Here is a 14,421-nt window from a genome sequence, read left to right as displayed (position 1 = left end):
CCTGATTTAAGTATTTTTACTAATTGGGAAAATACTTTAGAGTATCATCTCTTTAACCTTTAACAAAGTTAAAACTATGTTAATTAACTAGTAGATCATGAATATCAAAAAACAAAAACATAAATGTACAAGACATGGTGATAAGGAACAGGAAAATGATGATGAATATATGAGTTATGCACACTAGAAGATCATAGGACCAAAGACAAACAAACAAGGATCTCTCGAGAGCATGACATGGTTAGTAAAGGAATTAAACAATCAAAGGAATAATGGAACATACCTCTCAAATGCCCAAAACAAGGGCAACAATCTTACATAAGAAAGAAAAAGTTAATTTACAAATATAAGAAAAGATCTATCATCAAAACAATGATTATCCAACATGTACATGATATCTACAACTCTAATTAAAGAACAAAAATGACTAAGTTAACATCAATTGAGATTAATTCATACAAACATATCACGATACAACAAATAGGACTACATTTATACACTTACAAAAAAATTCATTTCCAAGAGTTAAAGAGTGGTCATGCTATAGGAGAAAGCTTATTTATAATGCACAGGATCTACACTACACAAATCAAGAATCAAATAAGGCTATATGAGACCAGTTCAACAAAATAGAAAAGATGTGCAAAATAGGACAACATGTTAGTGTGTGAAAGATGGATTAATTTAACAAGGCTAGAGGTAAGGTAAAAAATCAAGGAAAAAATTTCCTAACAAGTTCAAGATGTCTAAACCACATCTCACAGTCAAAGGAGCCCAACTATAAACCAAATGATACAAATTTCAAGAAACATTTAATGACCAAACAAAACAAGAAAACATACAAATATACAAAATATTATTTATTCGACAAGCATAAACATGAATTTTTTAACAAGACCAAATCTCCTAAGTTTATTTAAGACGTCTAAATCAAAGTTCAAACCTAAAAAATAATTGATAATAAAATAATTGGGATCAATTCGCAAAAACATTTTAGTATGCAAAAATAAAACAACGACCTAACACCTAAAAAAATTGGATTATTCAACTAGTCTGGGAATGAGATTTCTAGCAAGGAAAGAAGTCTTCATCTCATTCAAGGTGTCTAAAATATATTTTTAAGTTTAAAAAACAATTTAAAACATGCCAAAGGGTCTTGATTTACAACAATATTTTGAGACTAAAAAACAAGATAGCAAGTAGTCAACAATTAGCAAACAAGATATATAGGCCTAAAAACTAGTCTAATGAGCATGCCAAGAGGCTCATAAGGGCAAAAAATAATTCCATTCATCTTAGATTTCAAGGATTATTTATGTTTTTGAAAAACAAGAAAAAGCTTAAGGGTTGGACTTCTCAATTCTCTTCTTGTGGTGGCATTGAGTTGCATGTTTGCTATGTTGAGTTTAGTCTTAGAGTTTTTGTTTTCTGGACTTATTATTTTTAGGTCTGTCAAGATGTGTCATAAGTTCACTACATCTATAGCAGAAAATACTATTTTCTACCATCTCTTGAAAAATATCCCATTGAAGGAATCGATTTTAAAGGTATTATAATATGTGTGAACTAGGGAAGCCTTCGTTTAAAAACTGTAGGGACCCCTCCCCACACGTGGCACACATCTCCTAATGCCACGTGGCACGCATTCTCATCTGGATCAGCCTCATCCAGATTTCCCCAAGAGTACACGTGGCGCGCTTCTTCTATCCGGACTCCCTCAAAGAGAGGCACACGACACTCATAAACATAACATCCGGACGACTGCCACAGCGCATCCGGACGACCGACATACACTATCCGGGTATGTTTGTCCGGATCATTGACTGAAGTAAACAAGTCTTATACGTTATCACAACAACCTGCCATGGCCCACGTTCCGCCACTTGCAGGGTGAAAGGACAAGAATGAAGTGATGGCAAGTCACTTCCTATGATCACTTCCCACGATTTTTGACAGTCGCAACAACTACCACGATCTCTGACAGCCGCCCGTAGGGTGATGATGGCCCTGCCACCACCTAGTGTCATCATGACAACACAAAATATCTCCCTACCATTAAAAAGGGAAACAAAGCTTCTAATACTATATATATGAACCTTCACACAAAGAGGAAGGTAAGTTTGCTATACCTGGTAAAAGGCCAACTGATTTATCTCTATCTCTTTAACCATGGCTGACAAAACCATCGGAGGGTGCGTCCGGACACCTTGTCCGGACACCTTTTGCAGGTAGTACGATTGAATCAAGAATCTATATTGGTTGAGATCGTGCGTCCATCCATTTGGCATCTACGTGGATCACCAAGGATGCGAGGCCTCAACAAAAACCTACTTTAAGATTGTCGAATTTAGAAATCTAAAAAAATTGAAGGAATTTCGACCTAGCCTAAAATTGAATAAACAAGAAACAGAATAAAAAGGAAAGGAATACTTATTGGTTTAAAAGACTGAGTTGTGACGAGACATTGTCCTTAAAATAAGTTCATCCTCTTCAAAGATGAACTAGTAATCAACTTTCTATTTCCAAGATACAACAATCAATGACCTCATCTTAGATTCATTTCTTTGATGAGACACGGTACAATTCATAATTATATAATTGTAATTTCTCCAAAAGAAAGTGTACAACATAAAAGGGTTGCAAACTTGTATACGGTAAGAGCAAGGATGCAAGACAATATAAGATAACTGCAGGTAGCTAGAAATATGTGCAGCACTCGGTTCGGTTTGGTATGACTGCAACCTAAGGGTCTCCAACGGGCAGGACCGGGCCGTAAATAGGAGGCCCGCGGCCCAGCTCGGGTCGGGCCTATGGGCCCGTTGACTGGTCAACGGGCCGGGCTGGGCCGGGCCATGGAAAAATGTTAGGCCCGCGGCCCGGCCTATGAGCCCGCGGGCTAGCGGGCTGGCGGGCCGGGCCGTGGGCTTTTTTAAATAAGCCAAAATGGCTTTTAAAGAAAGGAAGGGAGAGGGGGGGATTCGAACCCCTCCCCTCATGCTTTCATATCAAGGCTCTAACCAACTGAGCTACATTCCTTTTGTGCTTAATAATTGAGTTAATTATATATATATAAAAATAAAGTATATTATTTTTTAAAAAAAAATTAAAGGCTCCAACGGTCATGTGACCGTTGGAGCTCCAGCCAGCTGCCCATGTGAGCCCATGTGAGTCATGTGACCGTTGGGGCTAAGCCTCCAACGGTCACATGGCCAATTTTTTTTTTTTTTTTTAAATCTTCCTATAAATACATGTTCTTCCTTTTCATTTTTTCATCAAATTCTCTCTATTTCTCTCACATTCTACAATATTTCAAATTCTTTTATTTTTCCCTCAAATTATACAATATTGTTGGTGGTGCAAAACAAGCATTGGTGGCTCCAAGAGTTCAAATTTGCTAGGAATTTCTGCATCGGTTCTCTAATTGAGTAACATACTTCACCCCTACTACTTTATTTTTTTGTTATATTTATTCCTTTATTATTTTTGGCATAATATTTTATCAATAATTATAATATAACAAGTGCTTCTTCATCTAGTCCATGTGATGAAATATCATCAAACAAAAAATTTACTTCAAATATATGGAATTTTTTTGATAGAATAGAAATAATTTTAGAAAATAATAAAAAAGAAATAAAAGCAAAATGTAAAATTTGTAATAAATTTCTTACTGGTGGCTCAAATGCAGGCACAAGTCATTTAAAAAGACATCACGAAAATTGTAAAACTAAAAATAATGTAGATATTAGAAATTATATGCAATTAAGTAAAAATGAAAGTGGAAATTTAAAAACATTTTCTTATGATGAATCTAACTGTCGTGAAGAAATGATTGATTATATAATAAGAGCATAACAACCTTTCAACATGATGGAAACTCATGATTTTGTAGGAACAATTCAACGAGGTATTAATCCTCAATTTAAAGGTTGGTCTGGAAATACAGTTAAAAGAGATATTATGAAAAAAATTTATACACAAAAAGAAATTTAAAAATTTTTTTTTTGCAAATTTTGAAGGAAATATTTGTTTAACATCTGATATTTGGACATCTTTAACTCACACTGGTTTTTTATGTATAACTGCTCACTACATTGATAATGAATGGAAATTAAATAAAAGAATAATTTCATTTAAATTAATAAATGCTCCACATAGTGGTAAAAATATAGCATCTTTAATAAATGATGAAATTATAGATTTAGGCATTCGTGATAAAATATTGACAATAACATTAGATAATGCTGCTAATAATGATACAGCAATACATAGACTAAAACGATATTGGCAAGTAAAAGAAGATCATGCTAAAATATTTCATGTGCGTTGTTGTGCACATATTTTAAATTTAATTGTAAATGATGGATTAAAAAATGTTGATGATACATTGGAAAAAATTAGAGGCATTGCATATAGTATTAATAGTTCTCAAGCAAAACATGAATTATTTTTTGATTGTTGCAAAATGTTAAATATGAAAAGAAAAAATATAAATTTGGATATGACCATTAGATGGAATTCCACATATAAACTTTTACAAAATATTACAAAATATAGAAAAGTAGTCGAATTATATGAAATACAATTACTTAACAATGATTGTGAAGCAGATATTTATGCATTAAGTGATTATGATTGGTATATTGCAGATCTTTTAAGAGATCTTTTTGAAATTTTTGATACTTCAACAAACATTTTTTGTGGTGTATATTATCCAACTTCAAATCGAGTTATTATGCAAATAACTAATATTTTTATTGTACTTCAAAAATATTTAAGTTTTGAAATATTTAATGATACAATATTTGCAATGATAGAAAAATTTAGAAAATATTGGGGGGAAATACCTTTAATTTTTTATATTGCTTTAATTGTGGACCCAAGATTGAAATTTGAAGCTTTGGATGAATGGTTAACAATTATTTATTTTAATGACCAAATAAAAATTGAAGAAATTAAAAATGAAATAAATTCATTATTACATAATTTATATAACTATTATAAAGAAAAATATGGTAATAATATTAATAGTATTAAATTACCACCTACATCTACAAACTCCTCATCTTTTTATAAAGGAGCTCTAGAAATGTTGAAAAGTCGAAAAAAGACAACAAATAGTTCTCCAAATAATACATCTGATTTAGATAAATATCTTAATACTGAAATAATTTCATTTGAAGATCAAGAAGATTTTGATATTTTAATATGGTGGAAATCACATCAACACAAATATCCTGTGCTTTCTATAATTGCTCGTGATGTACTAACAGTTCCTGTGAGTACAGTTGCATCAGAAGCTGCTTTTAGTGCAGGTAGAAGATTAGTTAGTAAAAAACAATGCAACTTAGCGTCAGATGTTATTGAAGCATGGATATGTGTGAAAGATTGGGAAATAGCAGATAAAATGATGTACGATTTCATTCGAGAAACAGAGATGTTTGCCGATATGGAATCTTTAAAATTATCAAGATCTTCATGGATGCATGATAGTTCGCCATCACCGTCAGAAAATAATGACTAAATGTATATTATATTTTTATTTTTATTTTTTGTGGTCGAAAAATACAGATGATTGACAAATAAATAGGTGTTAACCTAGTTGGGATGTATTTATTTTATAGTGATGTAAACTTTTCCCACATTTTTAAATGTAATTATAAATTCAATGAATAAAATTTTGAAATGAATATTTTTTTTAATACTTTTTATTTTTGTAGTTTTTTTTTAAAGGGGCGGGCCTAAGGGCCGGGCCGGCCCGCGGCCCGACCCGCCCATAAAACGGGCTTGGGCCGGGCCGGGCCTAAAGCGGGCCGCGGGCTTTTTGGAGACCATCACTGCAACCCGTGCAATGATACAAAAGACCTCGTTGCAGAGGATGTAATTGAACCTACTGCAGTATAGAAGCAGCAAATGAGCAGCTGCAGGCTATGGGCTGTAGCAGTTGTAGGTACAGCGGGCTATATGAACAGGTGCAACAGTGGCAGTAGGAGCAGGTGCAATAGTGGATGCAGGAACAGGTACAAACAATGGGCTGCTGGAATAGGTGCTGTAGTGGGATGCAGTTGCAGGAATATGTGCAGAGAAAAGAGTCAGGTTATGGGAGAAGGTTTAAGTTAAAAAATCTTGAGAGGGACTCTGAGAAGCGGGAGCATTTACAGGCAGAGAAGTCTAACGGGGACTCTTCATAAAAAGTTGAACGACTACAACAAATTATTTAAAAAATAATAATTAAATAAATCACGTTGTCTCTTAACCCGGTCTTTTCTCTAACTGGGAAGATTTGGTCAACCTCAGATGAGCCAAGTCAAAGGGATTGGCAACAATTGTAACTCACACACTCTCTCTACAATAGATCGACTTCACATGTAGAGCAAGAATGATGTTTACGAGTGGCAAAACATAGTGGAGATAACACAAGCTTACTATGTGCCTAATTATTTGGTGCTAAAGCTTCTCTTGATAATTAGCATAATTGACTTCCAACTCTCTTCTTGTAATAAAAGTCACAAGTTACCTTTTGGAATGTCTTTCTTATAGAGTCGTGGACCATTGGATCTTATCTAGACCGATGGATGGAAACCTTCTTCGTTTCAATCAATTGTGTGGAGATGATCGAGGCTTTAGTTGACAATGGTGCCTGCCTCTTTCAACATCATATCCTTCTCAATTTTCCAAGTGATTGACATCTCTTGATTGGATACTTCCTCAGCCTATTGAATCGTAGGCTTTACCTATGGAAGATACTTAACCAAGGGACAAATTATTCTTGATCTTTTTGTTACATGTGGTAGAGGCAAAAGCTTGGTAACATGTTAGCACAATGTTATACCACCATGAATGCATCAATTCACAAAGGCTTTCCAAAATGGTGAGCCTGTTACCATGCATAGCTTTCCTCATTTCTCCATTTGGGTGAGCTGAGGCTTATATGATTGAGGCAAGTTTCTTTGATGAGATTGCCTTTAAAGGTGAGGCAATATCATCTCCAAAAATTGATATATATACTCCTAAAAGCAATCTCCCTACAAAAGAAAGAATATCTCAAAAAATTCTATTTGTCATCTCGAAAAATTGATATATATACTCTAAAAGCAATCACATAATCATATATAAACTTCAATACATAACTATGTTAATAAAAAAAGTAGACACAAAATAGGACAACTATTTGATAAATAAGTTTTCAATAAATTAGTAATTTTAGTTAAATAATAAAATCTTCTGGTTTCAATACGGGTTATTTCAAATTACTCCTTGAAATCATCAAATACTTGAAACTTTCCTATCTTTTAAAAAACCTTTATATCTTTTAGGGCATAACTTTTTTATGTTACATATCTTATTTTTAGGAGTTTTTTTTCTATTTTTTACAATTAATAATTATTTTTTATTTTTTAGAGTCTTTTACGTTTTTATTTATTAAATTTTTTTATCACATCAATTGTTTTTTAAATTATAAATCATATATGTACAAGTATTGAATAATAAAAACATAATACTATTTATAAATTAATAATCTCACTAAGATATTAATTTCTCTAATCCTAAAAGTATTATTTTATAGGGGTTTTACTCAATTATCAAACAAATTGATCATTAGAGTATTTATCATTGTTAGAATCTAGTTCACTTAATTGATATTTGTCTTATGGGTCAAACCACATTCCAACCTAATCTACCTCAGCATATGGATAAACTTCAACTCTATATTATTACACCAATAAATGAATTATAGCTTCCAAGTACACAAACAATGACATAAGAACATGATCTAGCAACAAGATGTCTCATTCCTTGCTGAATTTTCTTGATAGTTGTTGTTCCCTTCACATTGGATCCACATAATTAAACTCTCCCCTAACAATATATCTTGAATTATGGGAAAATTAATGCAACTTGGGCACGTAATTGTTTTATTAGAAACGTGCCAAGAATGTAACGTTTGCAGCAATTAATTCTACGGTACTCCATTATGGAGACAAGCCACATCTTATTGAATGACTTTGGAATGAAATTTTTTAGTATAAATAAAATTCATATGCTCTTTGCAGCAAACATATCACGTTGCTTTGAAAATCAAATAAAATTCACATGGCTGATGGGCATAAGATTTTAGAGTGACCAGTCCCCGTTCGCGCTGCTTTCTACCTACTTTACGCGCATTGAATAAAATTCATGGGGACATGATAATTTTCAGAAAATGACCAGTCCACAGTCCACGACTCCACATTGTTTTCTAACTACTTCACGCGCCTTCTCATAATGTTCCAATTAACACGTGACCAAGACAATAAAGTCATGAGTTAAAATAATCATAAAATTTGCAAATAAAACATTTGAAATGGTATTAGCCAAACTTGGAGTGGACCCCTGAATCATACGGACAGTATACTAGTTAACGTGTATATATATATATATATATATATATATATATATATTAGTAGGGCATATTGGCCTAAGGCAAGCTAAAGAATGGCTACGAAACATGAACTCCTTTTTGTAGCAATGATTCTTGTCATGCTAGTTAATCCAGGATATTGTGCACTTACTATTGAAGCTAATTCTTCCTTTGCGCTCGTTTCTGATGGAGTTGGAGAGGTTCAGCAACCAGATTTTATTGTTTTTGAGCACTGGCCTTCATCAGATAGCAGCTATAGCCAGAGGATTGGATTCATGCCATGCACCACCACCGTGCCTGGAAACATATTCCTTATGCTTGTGTATGTTTCATTGATGTTGTTTGCAGCCAAGCTCTTGTATGATGGGAGTGAAATTCTGGTGGAAGTTGTTAGTCCTAGAATTTCTGGTGGGGTTTTTCTACCTCTGCTCGGCTCGCTTCTTGATGCTATTATCAGCTTTGGTAAGATTGATTTAAACCAATATGTCTCTTGAAATTTATCCCTTCTTTAGAACTTGCGGTTCCATATCTCAACCCATTTGTTGATTTTTCCATTACGGGAACCTTCTCACTCTTGCTTCAGCAGTTGCCATTTCCCGGACCTAATTAATACCATCGACTTAAATTTCCAAATTAGTCAAAAAAAAAAAAAAAATCCAGAATATTCCAAAACATCCACCTTGTAATCTGATTATTTTATGCACACTGATGGAATGCTTTGTTGTCGGCATTTTGAAGCATCCAGGCTATGTGGGAACACAGAAACTGCTGAAAATGATAAGGTGTCAGCTGGGATCGGTTTGCTAACTGGATCAACTGCTATGCTTCTGATGTTGCTAGGGGGATGCTACATCATAGATGGTACTTCACTATACTCTTCAATTACTTCAACTATTTCGATTTCAACAGGGATTGCTTTGAAATTTTAAACCATGAAATTTTATTATCCTAGCAGTACATAATGCATATTCCTTCATTTCTATTTTCAGGTTCAGCTCTTAGTACTAACGTCAGGGCTAGCTATACTGCGAGGATCATGGTCAAATCTGTCATGCCATTCATAATAATCCAACTATCACAAATTCTCAACAGGACTTCACCGATTTGCTTAGTGGTCTTGATTTCACTCATTATCTCTGTTTCTTTATTGCTTGCATATTGCCTTTATCAGGTATTTGTCCACTTGAACTCAAATTTTGCTTCTTATTGACATATTTTGTATTTTCAATAACCAAACGTTTTCTTATGCTACCTTCTCCGTAACTTTCAAATGAAATATTGTTGCAGGTCTTTCACCCTTCTATTTTGAAAAGAAGAATTACATATGCAAACCCCAAGCATATTATGCCTAGAACTGAAAAAAAATTGAAATGTTGTTCATTGGGAAGGCTCTTAACAGCTAATGATGAACCTGATGTAGAAGATATGAGAAGGTTATATGAGGTGATTGGAGAGAATTCAGATCAGTTGATCTCTGCTAGTGAGTTAAGAGCACTGATAACAGGATTCCCGATTAAAGACAAAGATTCAGCCATTGATGATGATGTTGGAGAAGTAATGAGAGATTTTGATTCATGTGGGGATTCTAAAATTAATATCGATGTGTTTATCAAAGAAATCTCAAAATGGCGTAGTAAGAATTCAGCAGCTTGTTCCAGTGACAATGATTTGAAGACAAGACTAGTTGTAGACCACTTCAATTTGGTATGCTATCAATGCCGTGTTATTCTTTGTCCAGTCCTGATTGAATCCTTACTGTTAGTGTTGTAACATTTTAATGTATTTGCAGGCGGCAAACAGAGAGCATGAACTGCTGGGTGTTCAGAGTGATGAGGTTGCAAAGATCAAAAACCCCAAATGGAGTGCCTCTAAAGCAGTGCTGATGCTGCTTTTGGGATCTCTGATAGCTGCTACATTTGCTGATTCTCTTATCAATGCTGTCGGCAACTTCTCCACTGATACAAACATTCCTTCTTTCCTTGTCTCATTTACTGTTCTGCCTTTCGCCATCTCCAGTGAGGCAGTGGCAGCTCTAATGTTTGCCAGCCAAAACAAGATGAGGATTTCTTTAACATTTTCAAAGGTTTGCCTCTCCCCTTGCACTTTGAACGTGGTGACTTTTCGGTTCTAGTTATGACGTTCTAATTTGTAGCTCTACATGAATTGTTTACTGCAGATATATGGGGCGGTGAGCATGAACAACCTCCTTTGCCTGTCAGTCTTCTTAGGCCTGCTTTATTTTCGCCATTTATCATGGAACTTCACATCTGATGTGCTGATTATACTCATTGTTTGGAGCTTTCTTCCAAAAAACATGGGATGACCAAAAGAAAACTCTTGGCTTGGTCCACGTCAGATTCTCTCTTTTTTTCTTTTTTTGGTCTCTTGGATGCTTCAAGAGCAATTAAAAAAATGGTACTTATTAGGTAGTTCTATGTCTGACAACCTAGAGACTTGAGGTAACCTCAACAACATTTGAGATCTTGTAGTACCTTCAACATTATCCCATGATGTATCCATTTTTCATGGTTTTTTTTTTGGGTCAGAGATTGTATAATTGTAAATGCTTTTCATTAATGATAAGAAGTCCGCTGTTTGCATACACCAGTATATCAGCTCAAGCTTGGCTAGAAGAAAGTCTTTTCTACCCACCCTCTCCCCTGTGGCTATATGTGTAGCTGGGAAAGTTTAGTAAGTTGAGAAACAAATACCAACAAAAAAAGACAACCCCTACAGAATATGAAGGTTTGCTTTCCAATGAGAAGGTAAGAAGGTTTGCCCCCTTCTCCATGGGGCCATTCTCTTTAATGGTTGACCTTTGAGGGTGTCGGTACCGACATTGATCTTGAGGGTGTTGTTACTTGGGTACTTTCTTATCTAGTACAATGTCCACCTAAAGGACTAAACTCATTGGGTGTTGAGTTTCTCCATCAAGAAGTAAGGAGGGAATATAAGCCAACATTTATTACAATATTAAATTAACTATGTTTACTAACTGAATGTTGATATGACTTTATTCAGCAACGTGCAAGTAAAAGCATGTGGTAAAAGATTAACATTAGAAAATGTAAATATCGGAGGATGTTATAAAAAGTTGATTATATCAAAAATAAAAATATAGATTTTATGAATATCAATAACTCAATTTTACAGATATTTGGATATGTCGGTTCCAAAAACTTGTAATCTCTTTTTTAATGTGGAGAAAGAGAATTATTTGATTTAATTAGAAGATGGTTAAATATATATATATATATATATATCCATTTTAACATTATTCATTCTTTACACAATTAAAGAGAGAAAAAAAAAACTTGAGACAATGTAAAAAAGTTATTGAATTCAATCTTTTCTTCTTTTATTTTTTTTTTATTTTTTATTAGCTTTTCATTTTCTCCCAACTTTCCCTTAAAACATTTAGAATTCAAGTTGAAAGTTTAAAAAGCTTAAGAGAGAGATTCAGAGAATTGGGGGGCGGGTGGATTTGGTGGGATTTTATTTTTCTTTATTTTTATTATCAAGTGTTTGGGGCTGCAATTCTAAAATAATTTTTAATATTTTCATTTCTTTAATTTTCTAATGCTAAATCAAATTAAAGAGTTTGAAAATTCTTTCTAATTTTGTTTTTTCATTTGTTTTTGTCTATCCAAATTAAAAAATTTTTAAATTTACTTTCAAGTACATTCTCTAATAAAATTTGTAAAACATTTTTATCATCGTTATCATTTATAAAGAATCTAAATAACATAAATTTTTGAGATTCTACTTGTCCCCTTCTTGACCAAATTCTTAGAGAAAAAAACAATTTTCCATGATTTATTGATCCATTTTCCCGATTTCTCACTTGTTAATTTCTTAGTTTAGTATGATATGGAGATAGACATATGTCATCTTAACGATAAGTGAATCAATAAATGATAGTAGAAGAAATGACGTTTAACCCCTTTTTTGGCGGACCAATGACTACTTGAAAAGAGACAATGCCCGTGAAACCCGATCACTCCGTTGCTTACATATTTGGAGAACAAATAAATGGGTTTTTGTTTCAAATAACTGTATATAAACTGTAATTTTTATTAAGAGATTTACATGCATGTGAATATTTATGGTACTTGTAGGATGAATTGGTATAATTTTCATGAAGGGTCCACTGTCCACATTGCTTTCCACCTACTCGTGCGTAGTATTCCAATTCACACAGAAAAATGATCGTAAAATATTCTCGTATCGTCGAGTGATTTATCACAGAGTTTGCAAATAAATTGCTTTAATGCTATGTGTTAGAATTGAAGTGAAATCTGCTTGACCATACTCATTGTATGATATGTAACAAAGAAGTTGGGCCAATATATATGGAGAAGAATAGTATTATGTATAGGCTAGATTGGCTTCTGATCACAAAGCCAATTGATTAAGCTCAAACATGGCTATGAAACATGCACTCTTTTTTAGCCATGCTGGTGAGCACAGGAACTTATGGGCATATTGTAGCTAACTTGGCCTCCTTTGAGCTGGTCCATGATGGAGTTGGAGAGGGTCAGAAACAGTTTTTGTTGCTTTTAAACAATTGGCCTCATTAGATTGCTACTGCAACCATGGATATGGATTCATGCTTTGCACCACCACTGTGTTGGGAAACATATTTCTTGTCCTTGTGTATGGGTACTTGATGTTATTTGCAGGCAAGTTTTTAAATGAAGGAAGTGAGTTTTTCTACCTCTGCTCAGCTCACTTGATGCTTTTATCAGCATTGGTATGCATCCATTCCATATCTTAACCACTTTTTGAATTTGCAATTTCAAAAAATATAATTTATTCATTTCCTGCACCTCTTCTGTACTCAAGTTCAGAGATTTACGACAGTGGCAAGATCTCTCTACTCATCTTGATTTCATTATCTTCTCCCACTTTCTTCAGTAGTTGCCGCCTTTCCGGACCATACATTTGGCTTAAGTTTCCAAGATTTCCAAAGAATATTTCAGCTAATTTTAACTTATTTTTCACTCATTCGAAATGTATGACCAAATAAGAAATTGATATCAATAAATAAAAATGAGTAATTGAGAAGAATGAGAGAGATATAATAATATTAAATTTTTACGTGGAAAATCTCTCAATAGATCAAAAATCACTAGACTACCAATGATCAAAAGCTTCTACTATAAAAATAATCAAAATGTAAGGATTTACCTCATTCAAATTTATCAATCTTTCACAAACTATGTGACCTACACATTCTCACTTCAACAACATGCATTCATTTTCTCTAACATACTTAGAGTCCACGTCAAATTTAATATCAACCTCTTCTTAAAGCTCAACCAAAAAGAAAATGAGTTTTGACTCAAACACAAACAAATGCAAAAATGAATGAATAACATGAATCAACCCATTTTTTAAGGAAATCCAATTGGAAAATGATTAGAAAATTGGGATAAAGATGATTTTCTTGGAAATCAAGTAAGGAATATTTTCTCAAAAACCAAACACTTTCAATTTAAATTGAAGAGAGAGAGCACAAAGGAGTGTAAGACAACTGTTGGTGTTCCCCATCCTAAATCGAAAAAATTCGGGTTGAATATGAAATGGAACTGTTAACCTCTCCCCTAACACTATCTTGAATTGGCAATATTCGATCAGGGTAAATTGTTTTAGCAATCACCTGCCACGGATGTAATGTTTGTGGCTTAAGAAGGTCTATAATTTATTGTCAATGAATTCTAGAGCAATCCGATAAGAAGACAAGAGACTTCTTATTTAATGATTTTCGAATGATAATCTTTCAGTATGAATGAGATTCATATGCGCTTTGAAAAGATTATAAAATAAAATTCACGGGGCCGGGCTTAGGAATTTTAGAGTGACCGGCCCCGGTGCGCGTTGCTTTCTACCTACTTTATATGCATTGAATAAAATTCATGGGGACACGACAATTGTTAGAAAATGACCGGGCCACAGTCCACACTACTTTCTACCCACTCCACACGCCTACTCATAATGTTCCAATTCACACGTGACAA

General features: G+C 33.8%; 1 protein-coding gene across 1 annotated transcript; it reads left to right on the top strand.

The window, feature by feature from the left end:
* Positions 1–8,488: 8,488 nt before the first annotated feature.
* On the top strand, positions 8,489–11,003 carry LOC100250594 (sodium/calcium exchanger NCL). Its single transcript, XM_002275970.3, has 6 exons — positions 8,489–8,863; positions 9,140–9,262; positions 9,391–9,572; positions 9,689–10,105; positions 10,191–10,484; positions 10,578–11,003. Exons 1-6 carry the CDS (start codon positions 8,509–8,511, stop codon positions 10,722–10,724), a joined length of 1,518 nt encoding a protein of 505 aa, XP_002276006.3. The 5' UTR covers positions 8,489–8,508; the 3' UTR covers positions 10,725–11,003.
* The last annotated feature ends 3,418 nt before the right edge of the window (positions 11,004–14,421 follow it).

This window comes from Vitis vinifera, chromosome 12, assembly GCF_030704535.1.
Source record: "Vitis vinifera cultivar Pinot Noir 40024 chromosome 12, ASM3070453v1".
Classification (NCBI taxonomy): Eukaryota; Viridiplantae; Streptophyta; class Magnoliopsida; order Vitales; family Vitaceae; genus Vitis; species Vitis vinifera.
The sequence above is the reverse complement of the archived record's forward strand: the minus strand, read 5'-3'. Positions and strand labels throughout refer to the sequence as shown.